Raw genomic sequence first — 22,094 nt, forward strand, 5'->3', positions numbered from 1 at the left:
TAATCTATTTCAAGTTAATTTTTGTGAGTGGTGTGAAATTTTTCTGAGTGGTTTTATTATCATAATAGAGTTTGAAATCAGAAGGTGTGATGTCCTTGTTTCTCAAGACAGCTTTGTCTATTAGGGATCTTTTGTGATTTCATGTGAATTTTAGGATGGTTTTTCCTTTTTCTGTAAAAAAAATGCCATTGGAATCTTGATAGGAGTTGCACTGAATCTATTGATGGCTGTAGGTTGTATGGAAATTTTAACAATATTCCTTCTTCTAGTCCAAGAAGACAGGATATATTCCATTTATGTCTGTCTTCTTCAATTTCTTTCTCATTAATATCTTATCGTTTTAGTGTATAACTCTGTCACCTCCTTGGTTAAATTTCTTCCTAATCATTTTATTGTTTTAGATGCTATTATAAATGAGATTGATCTCCTTATTTCCTTTTTCTCCCCCATGTTATGTGTTTTTTTCAAGTTTTCATTTTAATTCTAGTTAGTTAACAGACAGTGCAATATTAGTTTCAGGCACAGAATTTAGTGATTCATCACTTACATACAACACTCAGTGCTCATCACAATAAGTGCCCTCCTTGATACCCATTACCCATTTAACCCATCCCCCTGCCCATCTCATCTCCAGTAACCCTCAGTTTGTTCTTCATAGTTAAGACTCTGTTTCCTGGCTTGCCTCTCTTCCCTCCCCCACCAATGTTCATCTGTTTTGTTTCTTAAATTCCACATGTGAGTGAAATCATATGGTATTTGTCTTTCTCTGACTGACTTATTTCACTTAGCATAACACCTTCTAGTTCCATCGACATTGTTGCAAATGGCAAGATTTCATTCTTTTTTATGGCGAGTAATATTTCATTGTATATATATACTACCTTTTCTTTATCCACTCATCAGTCAATGGACATTTTGACTCTTTCCATAATTTGGCTATTGTTAATAATGCTGCTATAAACATTGGGTGCATGTATTCTTTCGAATAAGTATTTTTGTATACTTTGGGTATTTACCTAGTAGTGCAATTGCTAGATTGTAGGGTAGTTCCATTTTTAACTCTTGAGGAAACTCCATACTGTTTTCCAGAATGGCTGCACCAGTTTGCATTCCCAGCAACACTGTAAGAGGGCTCCCCTTTCTCCACATCCTCACCAACACCTGTTGTTTCCTGTGTTGCTAATTTTAGCCATTCTGAGGGATGTGAAGTGGTATCTCATGGTTTTGATTTGTATTTCCCTGATGATGAGTAGTATTGAGCATCTTTTCCTGTGTTTGTTAGCTGTCTGAATGTCTTCTTTGGAGAAATGTCTGTTCATGTCTTCTGCCCATTTTTAACTGGATTGTTTGGGTTTTTGGGGGTGTTGAGTTTGATAAGTTCTTTATATATTTTGGATACTAACCCTTTATCAGATATGTCATTTGCAAGTATCTTCTCCCATTCCAAAGGTTGCATTTTAGTTTTGTCGATTGTTTCCTTTGCAGTGCAGAAGTATTTTATCTTGATGAAGTCCCAATAGTTCATTTTTGCTTTTGTTTCCCTTACCTCTGGAGATGTGTCTACTAAGAAGTTGCTATGGCCAAGGTCAAAGAGGCTGTATTGCTGCTTGTATTCTCCTCTAGGATTTGATGGTTTCCTTCTCACATTTAGGTCTTTCACCCATTTTGAATTTATCTTTGTGTATGGTGTAAGAAAGTGGTCCATTTTCATTCTTCTGAATATTGCTGTCCAGTTTTCCCAACACCATTTGTTGAAAAGGCTGTCTTTTTTCCATTGAATATTCTTTCCTGCTTCGTCAAAGATTAGTTGACCATATAGTTGTGGGTCCATTTCTGGGTTTTCTATTCTGTTCCATTGATCTATCTGTCTGTTTTTGTGCCTTAATTTCTGCTGATGTCCTTGTTTTTCTCCCTAGACTCTTCTTAATAGAGTCTGAACTTTGCAGTTCTTTCATCTGTAATCACATTTCATATGCCATTATGGTGTGGGGGAGGGAAGCATTTCATAATCCTTTGAGATTTCACACTTTTAAGTGTTCCCAGAAGGTAATGGGTCCCTGGGCTTCTACTTCAGGTAAATTTGCCTATATTCTGTGTATGTACCTATCTCTCTAGTTTTGGGGGTGATGATTTGTCTGGTGACCCCAATTCTCTGACAGATCTAAGGAAAATTATTGATTATCAGGTTTTTTTTCTTATTTTGAAGTGAAAGTGGCAACTTCCAACGTGTTTATATGTCAGAGGGCAAACAGTAGTCTTAGTGTATTTTAAAACACAAAAGTTTTTAATTTCAGTAAAGTCCATTTATCACTTTTTCTTTTTCTTTTCTTGATCATGATTTTGCTTTATCTAAAAAATATTTACCCAACCCAAGAATATAAAGATTTTTCTATGCTTCCTTAAAAAAATGTTTCTAGTTTTATTTCTCACATTTAAATCTATGACCCATTTTGAGTTAATTTTTCTGCATGATGTGAAATAAGGATCTATTTTCATTATTTGCATATTGATACTGAGCTGACTTAGTCTTCAAAACAATTTGTTGTAGTGGCACCAGGGTGGCTCAGTCTGTTAAACGTCTGCCTTCCACTCAGGTCATGATCCCAGGGTTCTGGAATCAAGCCTCTGGGGTACTGAGATCAAGCCCCTGGGTCTGGATCCATGCTCAGTGGGAAATCTGCTTCTCCCTCTGCTCCTCTCCCCTCCCCCACTCATGCTCTCTCCACCCTCCCAAAATAAATAAATAAATAAATAAATAAATAAATAAATAAATAAACAAATTTTTTAAAAAATTTGTTGTAATGAATATACTTTTCTTATTGAATTGCTTTGGCACATGTGTCAAAAATAATTGATTACAAATCTGAATTCATTTCTTAACTTTCAATTGTTTCATTGATCTATACGTATACCCTTAAGCCTGTACCATACTTTCTCAATTACTGTAGCTTTATGGCAAGTTTGAGATTGGAAAGTTAAAGTCCCCTTACTTTGTTGTTGTTTTCAAGATTGCTTTGGCTGTTTTGAATACCTTCCATTTCCTTGTTAATGTTAGGTTCAGTTTTTCAATTACAATAAAAAAAACTTGTTGGGATTTTGACAGAATTTTCATTGAACCTATAGATCAATTTGGGGAGAATTGTCATCTTACAATTTTGATTCTCCCAATCTATGAACATTGGTTATCTCTCCATTTACTTACATCTTTTGAAATTTCCTTCAGAAATATTTTGTAGATTTTCAGTTTACAAGTCTTGCACTTCCTTTGTTTTCTTTATTCTTAATTTTTAAATTCCTTTTGATATTATTAGGAATGGAGTTGTTTTCTTAATTTCATTTCTAGATTGTTAATTGCTAGCATTTAGATAGGATTAATTTTTGTATATTTATCTTGTAACAGATTAAAGACTGTGAGCTCCAATTCAAACTGTGATGACATTTTAAAACAACTACATGAAGTTGCAATTTTAATTTCAAGTAATTATAATACTATATCCAGAATAAGGAACAGAAATCCCTTATCTGATTTTGCTTATCAGTCGAGACTGATAAAGCACGTTCCATTATAGAAATGACACTACTAAGTTCAACAGCAACAAATGGAGTGTGTCTACTAAAGCTTGAGGGGAAAGGCTCAAGAGGAAATTCAGTATATAATGTTGATTGGTTTCATTTCTGTTTCAACCAGTTACCTGATGTGTAATCATGACTATTTAACCCCTTTGAGACTCATTTTCCTCCACTGACAAGGAGAGATAAATGTTGCCTACCTTATATAACTTGTTAAAGGTTCCAGTGAGACAGTCCAGCTTAACACGTCATTTATCATGGACACATAGCAGGTCCTCAGTAATTATCACTTTCCATTCCTTTATGCAAAGCTATGCCTTTCACTTAAAACCTCAATAGATATTTTTGAATTGTATATTTTAATTAACTTCTCAAAAGAGAAAAAACTATAATGTGAAATAGGGAGCAGTCTTATTCAGTGTTATTCTCCAGGGCAGACCCAGATGTTGCCAGTGAAAACAGCTATAAGAAAGAGAATATTTCAATCAAATATGAAAGTGAACTCTTAATGATGAACACAGAATTAGCCACTGGAAGACATAGTATATTATATGATTGAATAATGAAAAACTGGGGCACCTGGGTGGTACAGTCAGTTGGGCATCTGACTCTTGGTTTCCACTTGGGTCGTGATCTCAGGGTCATGCGATCCAGCCCCGCATCAGGCTCCGTGTTCAATGCGGAGTCTACTTAGGATTGCCTCTCCCTCTCCTTCTGCCCCTCTGCTCCACCATGCACTATCTTTTTCTCTCTTATTTCTCTAAAATAAATCTTTAAAAAAAAATAATGAAAAACAACTATTCTGGATGTATTTGGGAAATGAAGAACTATCATATGAGCATCTCTTTCAATTCCAGGATTTTGTGATCATTAGCAGCCTCACTAAGAGCTGATAGGAGTGCATGCAATCTCTTAGTAAATAAATAGCGGAAGAGTTGCATTATGATTCCTGTTGGTACACCTGATACTAAACAATATAGCAGAGAAAGCCTTGAAATTACATAAAACCTAGATTTGAATGCCAGCTTCTCTATTTCCTAACATGTCACTTTTGGCAAGTGATTTTATAATCCAGATCCCTTATCTGTATAATGTAGATCAATGATTTTCAAACTTTTGCATGCCTATGAATCACCAGGTCAGCTGGTAAAACTGCTTACGGTAAAGCTTCACTGCCATAAATTATTAATCAGGAGATCTGGGGCACATCCCAGGAATGTGTATTGTTTTAATAAACCCACCTAGATTTTCTTCCATCAGTATTTCCTGGCAAACATTTTGAGAAACTTGGATGTCGATTTCTTACAGGTTTGTCGTGGTAATTATATATGATATTAAATTAAATACACAGTATTCAATTATATTACAATGTCCTTATTAGTTCATTCTAAAAAAGCTGCATCGTAATTTTAATATTCGAGGTCTCCATACCTTCAATGTCAAGGTCCCAAACTTGGAATTAGAGACTATACATTTTCTTAGATATCTTTGTGGGTTCATTCAATTTCCTGCCCTATGCAAGCCAGAAAGGGTCACCTAGGAAAATGTCCTCTGGATTCTTTGCCCTCTGCCTTTTTTTAGTAGACTTAGAAAACTTTAAGTAGATCACCAAAGGCTTAACAGCATATTGAACTATCAGTTTGGTGTATGTTTAAATTATTTTGAAAAAGGCTTTACTTACATGATAATATTGGAGACACAGGGAGAAAGCTAAGAACATACCCGCTCCATCCCATTTGTCTGAAGTTTGCAGATGTGTCTCATATTATTGAATAGCATACCAAGAATTAAAGACATTGATCATTCAATTTTAATTTTCACTTAGGGATCAAGACTTAATGCTAATGTAAATGTGTTTCACAATATTTCCGACTCTTATAGGTAGCACACATTTAATTTTTCTTAATGTGCTGAGAACATGAAAAGCACAATGGCTTCTGCTTAGCATCGAGAGCACCAGCTCTAGGTTTCTTCCTGTTACACCTGCTGCAAGTCCCTGACCAAAGGGAGTTTATTTAACAGCAAGTATTGACCAGGGAAATGAGAGGGGAAAATGTGCAGAAAATAAATCCTAGAGCTGTGAGTAGAAAATGATGCCAGCTTTTTTATGCTAAAACAATTTTGGCAGAGATTTAAAAAATCCTAGTTTGCTATTATACCCAGTATTCACTGTGTAGTATTTGATGGACCTGATGAGTCGTTGGCAGATGCTGCACTAACAAAACTTTTCAAGCAAGTCATGCCCTGCTGTAATTGGGCTTAGAGACCACACAACATTATCATTCTGGGCTACACTTCATCAGACATCTGAAGAGGTTGGCTTCATGCAACGCATTGTTATTGTGCTATGGTGGTTCCTTCAAGAAGGAACAGACATGCCTCCAGATAATGTGGAATGGTACATAGTTGCATAAGGTCTTCAGAACAGGTTTCCGCTTTGCACATTAGATATAAATCTCCACATTACCCTAGTATAGCATCAACTTAAAGTTGCAAGAATGTAAACTTAAGTGTCAGTTCTCATCCGAAGTTGCATAGAAATGGTAATAACAATGATTAACTTATTAATGACTCCTAGGGTGCCTGGGTGGCTCAGTCCATCAAGCATCTGCCTCCAGCTCAGGTCATGATCCCAGGGTCCTGAGATCCAGCCCCATATCAGGCTCCCTGCTCAGCAGGGAGTCTGCTTCTCCCTCTCCCTCTGCCCCTCCCCATACCCTCCTCGTGCATGTGCTCTCTCCCTTGCTCTCTCTCCTCACTTTCTCACTCTCTCTTGCTCTCCCTGTATCTCAAATAAATGGGTAAAATCTTTAAAAAATAATAATAATTCTTTGACTCCTCCTGTCTTCCCTGAAAACACAGAATGGCTTTCTCCTCTTGGTTCCCATAGTGCTTGGTTTATACGTGTATTTTATCCTGTGTTACAGTCCATTTTGCATATTGATTATTTGTACAGAGTTCTTATTTTACACTAGATAATAAACAATTTCAGGACAGAAACTATAAAAATATTAGTATTTCCCTCAGGACCAAGCAAAATGCTCATTTAGCAGATACATGTTAATATTTCTCTAAAATATCCAAAATTATGAAATTAGACAGGGCTGTGGTTTTCAAAAGCTTAACTATTTCATATGGAGTATTAAATATAATACTAAATATTCTGTAATAAATATGACAAATTTATTTAGTGCAAAAATGTGGCATCACAGAAAAACTTAGCCAAAATGTATTCGTGTTTTTAAGTAACTCAGCACTTAATTCCTATCTTTTTCTCTATAATATTTCAAAAATCCATCTTTTTACCTGTTGCATATTTTATTTAAATATGTAGAATCAACTGGACTTCTGTACCTACCAGAGGTATCTTTTATTGGTATAATTTCAGGTTGCCCAGTTATACCTTTGCATTAATTATTTTGAGTTCTTTTAGTTTTTAGAGAAAGATCATAAGAGATATAACTAATTTCTCTTGTGAAGTAGAACCATATGTTTAATACCAGTAACAAAGTTATAGTGATCAGCAGGATTAGAGATGTAAGCCCAAAGACTTTAAATGAATTTCTGATAAATCATTCCATCTGCTTTAATTCTTGAAGTATTATTCATTATTTCTGAGAGAAGGAATAGAGTGTAATTTAAAATAAACAGAATGCAGAAGAAGCCATTTTTCTTTTACAGGTTTTCCAGTGATTGCTAAGTCAGTCACAGAGCGCATTGTGATTTTTGTTAAATGAACATTTGTTAAGAGTGAGCCCTGGGGTGCCAAATGGTGAGCCACAGTTCAAGAAAGATCACAAGGCAAGGGAAAGTGAAATAAAGAACTTCATTAGTCACAAGTTTTGGAGGAAGTACAATGCAAAAGTCCCTGGGGCACATGGGGAGGTCAAGGCAGGGGACAGGCACAGACGGAGCAGCAGGACCTGTGTTTTTTTAGGGTTGGTGGGTAGAGTGCTTTGGGAGTCCTTGGCTAGGCCTGACTGGTCAATTTAAACCAAAAAGAGCAGGAGTCTTGGTAAGATCTAAGGAAGGGAAGGAGGGAGATTCTTATCTAAGGAACAGAAAAGGAGAAGTGGGGGAGGGGTGGAGGGTGGCAGACAGGAGAGACCTCATCTCTGGGTGTTGGGGAATTCATACCAGGATTTTACACTTTCTTGTGACCCTGCTGGCCGTTATCTAGGACATGCCCTCCTAGGAGAGGTTAGTGTCAGTTCCAAGCCCCAGCAGACCTCTTAGCTATGCAAAATGGATGCTAAAGCAGCAATATTATGGATATTTAGCTAAACTCTTAAAAGTGCCCTCTTAAAAAGGTCATTCTAAATATGACTTTGTTTTCATAATTTCTAGATGGGATATTTGCACTGAAGCCAAAGAGATGCCTGTATCATAATGAAAATCTTTTTTTTTTTTAAGATTTTATTTATTTATTTGAGAGAGAGTGAGATAGAGGGAGCATGAGTGAGGGGGAGGCTCAAAGGGAAAAGGAGAAACAGGCTCACTGCTGAGCAGGGAGCAGAGATGTGGGGCTCAATCCCAGGATGCTGGGACCACGACCTGAGCCCAAGGCAGATGCTTAACTGAGCCACGCAGGCGCCCCTATAATGAAAATCTTTAGAGACAACTAAATGCCTTAAGTTAAATTAGTTAGATTGATCTAAAGATATTGAATTAAGGAGGGGAAAAACAAAACAAAACAGGAAGACTAAAGGCATCCAAGTTTAAGGCTATCTAGGAATAATAAGCAGTAGGTTAATAAGATTTTTTTCTTGCCCTTTAAGTCATAAACAGAAAAGGATGAGACAGGAAGGACCACAGACTTTGGGGGAGGGGCGGCGGCAACAAATCCTTTGGCAATATCAAGATTCTCTAATGACCAGGGTCAATATGTTGACACCAGGGTTGTGAAATTAAAGTGACTGAGTATCAGTGTTTCCATTCTCGTAGCATCCAAATATTTATTGACAAAAGAGAGACATTTTGATTGAAGGAAGCAGAAGCTGAGGATGGGAAAGGAAGGATAGAAACTAAACTTAATTGAGCACCTACTATGTGCAAGATACTCCATTAGGAACCATTCTATATTTTTAATTTAATCTAACTCTTCCAACAACCCTCCCAGGTAGGTATTATTTTGCCTGCCTTACAGATAAGGCATCAGAACCGCAGGAGGATGAAGTAACTTTTCCAATTCCAAGCAGCTAGAAGGGCTAAAGGAATTCTGACCTAGGATGGCCTGACTCTTCACTGCATTCACCTAGCCAAGTTGCCTGTTTTATGCCATTTCACACTGATGTCACTTTTGAATGTCAGAGTTGTTATCCACATTTACAAATGAGGAAAAAGCGAGGTTAGATTGGTATTTTCCAAACTTCATTCCACTGGCAAGTGCTGGCCTGTGATGAAGTTTTTAACAGTTCAAAGATGTGGAAAATGAACATCGAATAAAGAGTCAAATAACAAAGTATCAGTGGATTTTCCATGAATCAATCAATTAATCTGTCTCTGTCTCTGTCTCCTTCTGCCTCTCAAGAATAATTTCCTTTGACTCTGGATCCTTTGCGTATTTTTAGTATTAAAATGGCCTTTCTTTTCCAGAACACTGTTGAAATATAGAAGTGTGTTTGTTTGTTGCTTTATTTGTTCCAGTGTCAAAATTTGAAGCTGACAATCCTGATGTTTAACTTCATTCTTCTATAAAATACTGAAGTCCAGGAAACTCAATGTTCATTAACTTACCCCATTATCACAGATGTGGGAGATGGAGTTGGGACTCAAATTCATTTACACATGGCTCCAAAGCCTGGTATCTCCACATTAAAATGAAGGCCCTTGGGATGCCTGGGTTGCTCAGTCAGTTGAGTCTCCAACACAATTTCAGCTCAGGTCGAGATCTCAGGTCGAGGGATCGAGCCTCATGTCTGTCTCCATGCTCAGCGTGGAGTCTGCTTAGGATTCTCTCCCTCTGCCCCCCGCCCCCAACTCATGCTTTCTCTTAAAAAAAAAAGAATTCCTCATAATTATTAGGATGCCCCAGCATTACAGTCTTCCCACCACGTTTGTGTGTTTTCCCATGTACCAAGATAATTAGCTGGACTTGCCTCAACTACATAGTTTTATTGTTACTTTGCCTGATCTTTGGCCATAATATAACATTTTGTCAGTTAGCTGGGTGTTCATTGCTCAAAAGCGCAGAAACAAACTGATTATTCTGGCGGTGTGGGGTGTATGTGAGAGATAAGTATAATCACTTTAATAAAGATGTATTCATGGCTTATCCCATTTCATAATTTACAGACCCAGCTGTGCTCGTCCCTAGGTCTCCTGTATAATTGAATAGGTGAGCTGCATATTGAAGCAGCTGAACTTGTGATGTTTTCCTCATCAGTCTTCGTATTTTGTCACTTGAGTTTCTGGATATACATATATTACTAATCAGGTTAAATTTTACCTAACTGAAATGGAATGTTTTGAAGGCCTGTGCTAACCTTTGATTGTGCAATTCTATGAAATTCTCAAGATTACCATTTGAACTTATTTTGTCTCTTAAGACAGAAAATAGTTACCTTGCATCATTAATCAATTATTCACCAAAGCTAGTTACATCCCTACCCATTCTTCCACAAGTAAAATTACATTTTTTTAATCATACATGCATGAGGGAAAATGACATCTGACCTTTCCCCTTGTGTCAAGAAAATTTGAAATTCAAATTGATAAGGAAGGAAGAGCTTAAGTATCTAGGCACTGTTCTAACTTAAAATCACATTTTTAAATGAACATGTATATTCTTCTATAGGGAAACCATATATAGATAAACAGTTCTTCTATAGATGGTTGTAGCTCATTGAAAAGTGGCAGAATAGCACGTCCCACAAGAAAGAAGAAAAAGAAGAAAGAAAGAGAGAGAACAAGAGAGAGAGGGGGAAGAAAGAGGGAGAGAAAGAGAGAGGGCAGGAGTGGGGGAGGCAGTGGAAGAACGGATAGATAGGGCACCTGGGTAGCTCAGTTGGTTAAGCAACTGCCTTCAGCTCAGGTCATGATCCTGGAGCCCAGGATCGAGTCCTGCATCGGGCTCCCTGCTCACCAGGGAGTCTGCTTCTCCCTCTGACCCTACCCCCTCTCATACTCTCTCTCTCTCTCTCATTCTCCCTCTCAAATAAATTTTAAATACAATCTTTAAAAAAAGAAAAAGAATGGATAGATAAAGAGATGAATAGTTTCAGAGCTGGAAAGGCAGACAGAGAGACTCATGTGTTATGTGTTATGTGTTATTCAAAATCAACAAAAATGTTGAATGGTATTGTATTAATGCAAATGCATCTGAAAAAGTTCATGTAGAACTACTTTTTCTTCCAAACTATGTGAGCCAATTATCATTATGTAAACAATTATTTGATGAAAACACAGTATCATGAAGTCTGCTACGACATAACAATAGGCATGATTTATTGAGTATCTCGTATGTATCAGGTGCTTTATTCCAGGTGGTTTACAAATTCACCGTTACCTTCATTATCATCATTGCTACTACAGTGTGTTGAGATTAGTAGTAAGAGGTCCTGAGCTAAGTGCTTTTTAAATCATTATCTTATGTAGTCCTTACGAACATTTATTAAATAATGTTGTTCTAACATTTTATAAATATGGATATTTAGATTAAAAAAAATGAATCACTTATCAAAGACCACAAGGCTAGTAAGCCGTAGATTTAAAGATGTGAACATTGGTTAAGACAGACTTTTTAGCCCACAGGTGTAACCACTATCTTATTCTGTGTAGTCATAAAATCTCTTGTATAAAATAACACTTATCACTTCTTTCCAAGCTTGACAGTTCCATTTCAGGTTGTACCAGAAAGAATTAAAAGAATGAAAGTCAATGATTATTCTAGGTAGTATTGGGGAACGAGGCAAAAAAAAAAAAAAAATCAGTGTGACAAAAATTCTGTGTATGTGTGTGTATTTAACAACAGTAATAAAAAGAAAATCTATGAGCCTGAGTAGGTGACAGCAGAGCCTCCTTCTCTAAATGCCCCGTCATTTGTCTGCTGAGGCTTTGCTGTAATTCATCAAGGTGAGTCTGAAGGCCGTGCTCCTGTATGACATCTCACTTGTTTAAGAAAACAGTCTCCAAATCCCTCATCCCATCCATCTCCCCAGCCGTCTGTACTTTACAGGCAATGGGAAATCACAGATTTGTGTATGGGGTCATATTTTTCTAATTTGTTTTGATTTGATTGATTTTTTGTGCAGTGAGTTGGCATGATGCAATATGTGTTAGGAAGACATTTCTGGAGGCTGAGTGGCAGATGGATTGGAAAGAACAAGATAAGGGAGAATTGGATAGTTTAGCTCAATAATCTGGGAAGGAAATAAAGGGATAAACCCCATGATCTCTGCAAGACAGAGGAGATTAGAGTCTAAAATACTGAATTATTTTAATAAAAAATGGTTTGCAGACTTACCCATGGAAAGACTGTCAGCTGCTCTCATTTGCAAATTTCAATTTTGTAAGCCAAGATAATCGTAATCCTCAAGCAATGACCTCTCCTGAATCTATATGTAGCAACTAAACTATATTAAGTATTGTTCTTGTTGCTGCTTTTCTTAGATTCTGCCCAGTGCCTATGAAGGAAAAAGTCTCAAGATTTCCTATCTCTTGAGTTGAGTTGTGATGGAAGTTTAACAGGTTTTGATGACATGTAGTATAGAAGTTGCAGACACAGACAATGCAAATCATTCGAATAAGGAATTTTTTGTTATTCTTCCTTCAGTTGCATAATTTAATTTAGTAATGGACTCATGAAATAAGTTCTGAAACTCCAATTCCAGATATGTGAGTACTTCAGCCTAATTTCTGAAAAATTTAGCCCAGTTTCAACTTCCTGTCAGCCTGGTGAGAGAAGGAAAAGTGAGGTGCCTGACGAGTCCTGGTGCTCTCCAGGACAGTGCAAATGACAAGTGCTTATAAAATGGCAGAGATTCCAACACTTTTGCAGAAGGAAGAAGGTTCTGCGGAGGGATGGAGGGTTTTGTTTTGGATTGGTTGTTTTTTAAAGATTATTTATTTATTTGAGAGTGCGTGCCTGCGTGCAGGAGTCGGGGGAGGGGCAGAGGGCGAGATCTTCAAGCAGACTCCCCTTTTGAGACCCATGAGATCATGACCTGAAGGAGGGATGGCATTTTTAGGCAAGTGTTGTATGAACGGATCACTTTAGAGCCCTACTAATGAATCCCTATCTTCTTCTTTTTTTTTTTTTTTAAGATTTAGTTAGTTATTTGTCAGGGAGAGAGAGAGCCCGTGCACATGCTAGCAGACAAGCAGGGGGAGTGGCAGGCAGAGGGAGAAGCAGGCTCCCCGCTGAGCAGGGAGCCCGATGCAGGACTCCGTCCCAGGACCCTGGGATCATGACCTGAGGCAAAGGCAGACGCTTAACCAACTGAGCTACCCAGGCACCCCTTTTCTTTTTTTTTTTTAAAGATTTTCTAATGAATCTCTTTAGATTCCCACATAGAGAAAGCATTAAGTTGTAAACTTCCTTAGCCAAGTAGGCATATTATTGCAGGATATTTTCAGTATACCTGTCTCTTCGTAATTGCAAAATCGAGTATACACATCACTGCGTGGCCTACAAGTTCTTCCATGAACTGTCCCTATTCTAGTTATCTCTCAGTAGGAACCATCTCAGCTGAGCTCAACACTGTTACCTTGGACGTGTTCCTCCACCCCATGAATACCATAGCTTCTCCTTCCTTCCGCTGACTCAGCCACAAATAACCCTACCCACTACTCAGGGATGAATTCCTCTGTTGCTTCCTTCATGAAGAAGCCCCTAGTCACCCTAACTAACCGAGAGTCATATTTTTTTTTTCTTTTCTGGATAATACATCTCATTGATTCATCAGGCCCCGATGTGTACCTACGGTTTACTAAGTTATCTTTGTTGAATGTTTGAAAAGTATACAAGGAACTATTTTATTGTTAAAAATTGTGTCTTTAGCTAAAACTGTAAAATGTAACATGACAATTAAAATATAAGATGTTATGAAGTTAAATAATAATGTGAGGAAAAGGTAGTATAGGATCTTGGAAAGATCTCAGATTTGCAGCAAGGTGGACACGGGTTTTATTTGCAGCAAAAATACCTTTGTGGCCTTGAGAACATCATATAGCTGTTGATCTCCTCATGTGTAAATTTGAATGGTCGTGATGAAGGGGACAAAGAGATTAGATAATAAAATGACAAGGACAAGGGTTATTAAACAGAGAATTTTAAGACAGTGGAAGAGCCAGCAGTATTAACAGCAAGAAAGACATTGGGAGAAAGAACTGGGAAAGAGATTATCTGTTATTATTACATTTTAAAAAGGTATTTGTATATTGTATATATTCTGCCCCATACCTCGTGTTATGTCAGTGTCAACTCATCATAATTATTGGTATGCAAGCATACTAATATGAAAGATAGTAGAAGAGGGAGAAAGGGAAGAATCTTTATTATTTGTTAGTATTTATACTAAATACTTTTGTATGTTTTCTCACTTTATCCTCAAAATAATTCTGTGAAATAACTCCATTTTACAGCAGTGAATTGAGGCCCAGAGATAAGTAACTTATTGAGTTATTTTATCAAGATGACCAATGAATAGGCGTCAGAGCTAAAACTCAAACCAAGTCTATGTTTTACTCTGAAGCATTGTAACCATTAGGCAAAATTGCCTAATGTGTCTTTTTTTTTTTTTTTTTTTTTGTCTTCCTTAAGTACAGTTGTCTGGAATTTTTGGCGATGTTGGCAACCAATGTGAGAGGGTTCCGTGAAGAAACTTCCCCTTTATGTTTTCACCAAGTGAATGCCCACTTTATCAAAGGCTACAGAGTTGATAAGATGCTTATTAAGGCATGATACCTGCAAGTTATAATTATGTTGCTCTTATATCTATTGCTGCTCTGAGAAACACTAAGAATTTTATGAACTTCATCTCATGAAATTTCTACAATGCCTGTGAGGCACAGAAAAAAATAAATTTAAAGGTAGTGTTCATTTTAAGATGAAAGTATCAAAAAGGGTTCAAACTATCTTTCAGCCATATAACATTTTCTTTAATGTTGAAGTTTAATAAGTTTTCATTGTTCAGATGATCAAAGGCTTGTCTGAAATAGTCGGCTGTGCTTGCATTAGTGAAAGAAAAAACTCCACTGCAAATCCTGTAGTATCTCCCTCATGAGGATGACCTCAACCACAGACAGGGTTTTAAGGTCAGATAGATTTGGGAAATTGTTATATGTCCTTCTAAGAGATTTGTAATGTATGTGTGCATTGTGAAGAAGTGGATTTCAAATTTGACTGTGCATTTGAATTGTTGGAGTGCGGATTAAAAATACAAGCCCCGTAGGCATAGGACTGAATTACCACCCAGTAGGTAATTATGTGGACGAGCCATTTAAGACCAGAACTTTAAGAAATTACATGCTAAAGTCTTAGGGAAGAACTACTTTAAATACAACTGGTTAATGTTCAAATAAACTTTTCCCCCAAACGTGTATGACCTACACGTCATTATCCTAAAACATAGTTGGGGCTTATACTTCGCAGGATGCTTCCTGTATTGATCATGCTTTCTGAGCTTGATTTCACACAAATATTTGTTGATTTTTCAAAGGCTGAATGCAAGTATGATAAAAACACAAGCCAGTGTATCACCACAATGAAAGTAGAATAATTATAATATTCTAGTGAAATTTTAGATTCCAGGTCTAATCAAACCCATAGAACATAAAAACAAACACATTTCTTAGTTAAAGTACAAGATTCCTCTGTGCCTCTGCCTAAAATTCTTTGGAATAAGGTAGTCAAGGTTTTGACTACTGATTTCTGTTGTTGTAGTTGTTATCTTACTTTGCTACCATACCATAGGCTTATGTAGAAAAAGGGGCTCTGTGTAACCATTTTGGAGTCCCAGTCAAATAAGCCTTAATGTGATCATATGAAAAAAATCAGGCATTTATTAAAATTCTGAAGGACTAAAATATTTTCATAGCCGATGAGCTTCATAGCCAATAATATTTTCATTATTATTTGTTCAGAGATTTCATATTGACCCCTTGTTATCTACTGGCATCAAGCTGGGATATACAGCTGATAAATATCACCTCTGTATTCAAGGAACTTACAACATATGGAGGAGCTAGAAATGCTTATACATATAAAAACACTGTTAAGTGATAGTTTTTATGTGCATTGTACCTTTAGAACAGGAAGTATGACTGAGTGCTTCTACTGATGGAAATGACATGCTAGGAAGGGAATGAGTAGCTGGTTGTCGGGATGTCACAATGGAGAGAGACTTTGACGAAGGTGAGGTGGCTGGCACGCATATAGGCATGGAATGATAAGGAGCATAGTGTGTATTCAATTAAGAGCAATACGGTGCGAGAATAGGAAGCATGTAAAAATCACTTTGCTCTAAAATCTGAATTGGACTAGGTAGGTTAAATCTCCTATAGAACCTCTTTAGTTGTCATCTCCCTGTAGAGTCTATAGGGTGTTGGGGTTTGAAGGCCACTTAGGTCTCCTCCCTGCTGTCAGATACCAGGAAAACAAACAGACTTATTCAAGTTCAGAGCTACCTAGTGGCCATGGACTCTTCAACTCCTAGGCTCTATTGAACATATGGAAAGGAGTAGAAGAAATCACCCCGCCCCCCGGAAAAAAAAGCATATTCTTAAAATAAACAGTTTTTGTAGTTACTTTGAAAATGTGTTTAAAATAAAGAGGAAGAAGGGATGCTTGGGTGGTTCAGTCAGTTAGGTGTCTGCCTTCGGCTCAAGTCATGATCCCAGAGCCCTTGGATCAAGCCCCGAATTGGGCTCCCTGCTCAGTAGTGAGCCTGCTTCTCCCCCTGCCCCCCCCCACATGCTCGCTCTCTCTCTCTTGCTCTCTTTCTCAAATAAATAAATAAAATCTTTTTAAAAAATAAAGAGGAATTTAAATGGAGGAAGGTAGAATGAGAGACAGTATGGAAAGGCAGAAGAGAAGAGAAGCAGACAAGGAAGGAAAGAAGAAAGGAGGGAAGGAGGGAGGGTGGGAGGGAGGGAGAAAAGGAGAGAGCATGGGAGAAAGAGAAGGAAGGGAAGGTCAATATTTTAACCTTGGTTAAAATGGAAATGAAACGCAATAGGAATACACTGCCAGCAGTTCTTCTTCAAAATCGTTGAGGCTAATAAAGAAGATAATTCCTGGTTAGTGAAATATAAGATCTTACTTTCAGAAATATAATCTTTTTTAAGGTACTGAGAAGTTTTTGCTAGACATGTTAGACAGATTGATGATTATACTGCTTAAATTGCTTCGGGCTTGCGATATTCATGTTCCTGCAGGTGTAGGGACCACTGACATATTGAAGTCTTAGAGTCCAGATGCATCACAGATACAGTTGTTTCATAATTCTTTACTTCAGTTTAACTGCTTTTGCAAAGAAAGAACTTTCCACTGGAATGGAATTTCATTGTAGTAGCTGATTTTCGTAAGCACCACTAAGATCCCCAAACCACCTGTGAGTGCTTGATCTCTCCCTGGGATGTGATGAGTTTATTTTGTCCCTAGCTTGCCCTTTCAGCTTGGCTCAAAGTGAAGGAAGTTTCTCAGTGGGAAGAATTCAAGGGAATTTTTCTATCCCTCCTTCATTTAATTTAACTACATTGATCTATTTTCATTTGCAGCTTTTACAAGAGGGCAGGACTTGCTCAACGAAGCACAAAGACATTCCCCTAATCAATGCCACTGCAGAGCCAGTGACTGCCCCAAAGGTATTTCATTTGTTTATTTTGATTTTGTCAGAAAGAACTTGAATCCTTCGGGTACAATGATTTTCTTTAGCTGAAGCAGGGATGTTGTATTGACTGATACAAGATACGTCCTCCATCTAGTGCCCCTGGATTTCCATGACCACTGTGCCAGCCACTAAGTTTTTGGTTTGATCACCTGAGTACTCAGAAGGACAAGGGTGAGGGAGGTACAACCCCCCTGCACATACACACACACACACACACACACATAACCAGGAAACAAAACAAAAATAAAAATAACAAAAAAACATGCATCTATTCCTTATGGAACAAAAAAGATAAAAAGAGGACGTGGGGAAACAGAGGAGGTATAAAGAAGTACATATCCCCAACAAAAACAAACAACCAACACAATTCAGGAGCTTAATTCAGAACTTCCTTCTGTACTGATCTATATTTGACCAAAAATATTATATCATAGCAATTCTTAGGGATCATTTCACTTAACACAACATTTCCTAACATTTGGGTTAGATGAATCAGAGTTGAATGGTTTAGCTAAAGTCTTCTCAAAATAGTTTTTGAAATATCTTGCCATCTGTAAACGATATTTTATGTACTTCCCTGAAACAGAAGTATTAACACATTTACATTTATTTTATTTTGGTCTAGCATTCATTTTCTATAAAAATTTACATACCGTTGTTAGGATTTTACTTTTTACCTTAAACAAATATTTATTTTAACTATTCTTATTGTCTTTTCTGTATTGTTTAACAGAAATTGCAAATGCCTCCTTGTACTGAATGTGAGGTGAAAAAAACCCCGGAAAAACAATTGACCAACTTTGAAGGGAGGGCAACTAGAGAAGAAAAAATACTGTAAATATCAAGAAACTGTGTTAAAAAAAATCTACTTATGATTGTCTTCATACTCTTTTTCAACCACAGGCTTGATGGAAATTCTAAGTTTTTAAAGCATGCAACTTTTTCACAATTTTCTGTAACTTTATATAAAGTAGTCTACAAATTTTCCAAGAGATTCCAGGCCAATTATGATCCTTAAGCAATAACCTAATTAAAATGGATATCCACAGTCATAAATAGTCATTGTCATCAGTAAATTGCCCAGCATAAATTGGTCAGTTTTGAACTCAAATGCAGTGAACAACATTTAATTTTTCTGGTTCATTGGTTATCTAGTACTTCAATGATCTGGTTTTGAAATCAACTGGAGGATGATAAAAATTTTGTGGATCCTTGGCATTCTTAGAATCCAAATTGCAACCATATCATAAAGATTCTGTTCCACGTTGGCCAATGGGAGTCACTTTAAGGTTGGAATCTGTGTCAACCTGAATATATTGTTTATTTGAGGGTATTTATTGCCATTCTTTTTATTATTTTGAACCATGTCTAAATAATGTCAAAGCAATGTCAGATTTTTAGTCAGTTAACAGAATTCACTAAACATGTTTGGTATGATGTAGACAGAATATCTGGGTGAATGACTAAATTTCTGACACAATTGACAAGACTATTTTTTTTCATTCTATAGACACATCCCTATGGTTGTCTGCTGGAATTACTCCAAATTAGGAACTGAGTTCTTTGAAATGCCTGGCAAGATTTTTTGTGTGAAATTGGGTAGTGGAACGGGATGACAAGAGGGTTGCAAAACACAAATATGCAAGCAGATAATACATATTTAAAATGGGAATTCGATGAAAGTAAAACAGCCATGTAGAACCAATAAACCCATGTATTTTTGAAAACAAATATATTATTAAAACAAGTCAACAACTGTGATCATCGTTGAAGTTGGGTCTCTACATAGAAGTACCACTAATCAAATAAATTCACTCCTGAATAATCTGAATGTAGCTCACAAGCAACAGGAATTGATACTTGAATAATTATCTGATTGATAGGATTGGTATAGCATCCAACTTAAAGACTCAAATTAATGGGTTAAATGATCCATTTAGGTTGTCTGCACTGAATATATTCACATCTAATGGCTAGATCCATTTTGCAAATGCACAAAGCATGTAAAACAATTGGTTTTATAAAATGGATCTGCCAAGCCACAGTCAATATATTTGGAGCACTGTACCTGGCAGGCTATCTTAGAAGACTGTTAGTTTAAGAAAGGGAGGGAGGGAAGAAGGAAGGAAAGAAGGAAGGAAGGAAGGAAGGAAGGAAGGAAGGAAGGAAGGAAGGAAGGAAGGAAGGAAGGGAACCTGTAATCAATAGATGACCTTAAATTCTTATATATAATGGCACACCTTTGATCACAATGACGTATTCCAAGAAACTTAGTGATTTGGAGAAATGGTAAACTATCATAAATAGTATAAGTGTTATTATGATATAACCATGTAGCAGTTATACTTGTGGAGTAATTCAGTGTCATTTATCAGTATTTTTTTAGATTGCAGGCTATCCAAGAAAAAAGAGAATTTATTTTATAGATGGTCCTTAGAGGTTTCAGATGAAGTAACCAGGATAGAAAGAAAAAAAATCAAGGTCCAAAGTTCTTCTGACTCCTCAGCTCTAATACTCATTTAATTCTATGAGATGGAATTATTGCTAGTTTCCGAGTTCCATTCCTTAAAATTTCCCCACTGTACCCAGAAACCCTAACCATTGCCAATGATTATAAAAGGAAAGCTGCTAATTTAGTTTTAATTTAGATTCACTTCCCCACACCCACACTGTGCTCCAGCTTCCCTCCATGGACCCTATGGAAAGTTAATCACCATTTCACTTTAGCACATGTTTTGAGGCAACTTTGGAACTAATAAAAAGAGAATCGAGCTGATATTTTCTGAAATTTTTATAAGATGTTGAAAGATGAGAATTTGGCTTAATATTAATCAAATATGAACAGTTTCATTTGTAAATTATTTTTCCTATGCTCTAAATCTCTAGTATGTGACAATAATCAATGTGTTTCTCTTAATTACTGGCATGATCAAGTGGGCTTTACATGAGTATAATGTATAGATTTTTTTTTATCAATAGATAGCATTATGCATCCTGCAGAGTTTACTGTGGTTTATGCATTGCATTATTTGTTCCAAAACAAAAAAGAGTCGTAGCAGAAGTGCTTTATAAATATTTTTAAGAAATATTATGGAAGTTCCTTTCAAAAGTCAAGCACAGAATCCCTTTTCTCTTAGTATGTTATGTGACTTTAATGAATGCATTTTATTTTTCTCAATCCTTTAATTTCTTTAAAATAGCGTCCAAAAGGTTTTAAACGCTTTACTTACATGTGCGGCTTTGTCCATAAAAGAGATGCTGTCTCTTATTATTTCTTTTAATTAACAGCTAGATAAATTGATGTTGTTTTGAGGAGTTAACATTCCTAGCGTAACTACCCTCACGTGGGAGAAAATAGTAACCTAAATGTTAAATTCAGGTAGTATAATTCTATTATGTGCCTGTAATGGTAAGCAGTAAAAGATTACTTAAGGTTTGCAGAATATAAATTGACTCCTATTGAGAAACGAACATACTTTCCAATGGAATAAACTTGTTTTAATATAGGTACTAATGAAACTAACAAAAACATATCTCTCTAGTTATTTTAAAATACTAATCAATGCTATATATCCATTCTAATTTAGGAATTTGTTTTGGACTTTGTTTTTCCTTTTATATGCATTACATTATATGTAAATTGGATGAGTGCCTAACATGTGTAAGACCTCACTGAATGCTGTCTATCCAATGCCCACCTGCTCAGAAGAAAAGTGACTCATTCAGTAACTCATCTAGTTGTGGTTTTCTGTGTGATCTTAAATCTCTGAATACTGAACATACTAGATGGCTAACTTTTTTTTATTATTTGCTAAGCAGATATTTAGCATTGTAATGCTATTTCAGACACAATTCTGTTTCATAAAATATACTGGATTACAAGTCTAAGACAGTTATCGGAGAGGCAGACATTTACTGTTTTAGATTACAGTGCAGATAGCTGGGTTAAAACAAGATCTGTGAACTTTGCTCTAATGGAATCGTATTTTTATAGCTCGGGTACTGTAAGTAGCACTAACTGCCACAGAGGCTGAAATGATTACTGGTACCATAGAGGAAAGTGAGCTGGCCGGACCTAGAGAGTTATGAAAACATAGACTTGCTTATTTAGGGGACATTTTCTTAGTCACGTGTACAGTCTTCAATTTCCCCAAACTCGTTGTTGGATTATGTTACATAATATTAATGGTCAATGATGAAGAATAAAAGTTGCTGAAAGATGGCCTATTTTTCCTCAATAAAGATTTGTTACCAAGACTACAATGTATATCCTCCTACATCAACTAATTGAAAAAGCAAATATTAACATTAAAAATTGTACTTGCTTCTGTGTATCAAGCGCTAAGGACTTTTTGCAATGTCGCCCTGGGAGGATTTCAACCTCTCTGTACCCATGTCTCAGAAATCTTTCATTTTCTTTAGCGGTGTGGTTTTTGGTTTTTTTTTTTTTTTCTTTTTTCATTTCGTTTTAATAGAGTTCCGTGATGTCAGGGATTTTGTATTTTTGTTTACCAGTGAGTTTCAAGTGCTCAGACTAGCTGCCTCAGAGAAGGTGATGAGGTATTTGTTGAATGAATGAGTTCAGAACCTGCAGCAGCAAGGGAAGAAAAAGGAAGCAGAAGGGAGCATCCTCTAGTCTGATAACAGGGAATCATAAGATGTAGTCTTTTAGGAAGAGGAAGTACACAAAAT

The 22,094-nt window shown here is 36.6% G+C and overlaps 1 protein-coding gene across 1 annotated transcript in view; it reads left to right on the forward strand.

The window, feature by feature from the left end:
- LUZP2 (leucine zipper protein 2) overlaps positions 1 to 21,659 on the forward strand; it is a 464,145-nt gene extending 442,486 nt beyond the window's left edge. The window contains exons 11-12 of the mRNA XM_087855355.1: positions 17,290 to 17,376; positions 18,136 to 21,659. Coding sequence (XP_087711481.1) covers positions 17,290 to 17,376; positions 18,136 to 18,240 — 192 coding nt within the window. The 3' untranslated portion in view covers positions 18,241 to 21,659. The remainder of the gene's footprint in view (positions 1 to 17,289; positions 17,377 to 18,135) is intronic.
- Positions 21,660 to 22,094: the final 435 nt, after the last annotated feature.

Source organism: Ursus americanus, chromosome 24 (assembly GCF_024610735.1).
Source record: "Ursus americanus isolate L20-20 chromosome 24, mUrsAme1.1.p, whole genome shotgun sequence".
Classification (NCBI taxonomy): domain Eukaryota; kingdom Metazoa; phylum Chordata; class Mammalia; order Carnivora; family Ursidae; genus Ursus; species Ursus americanus.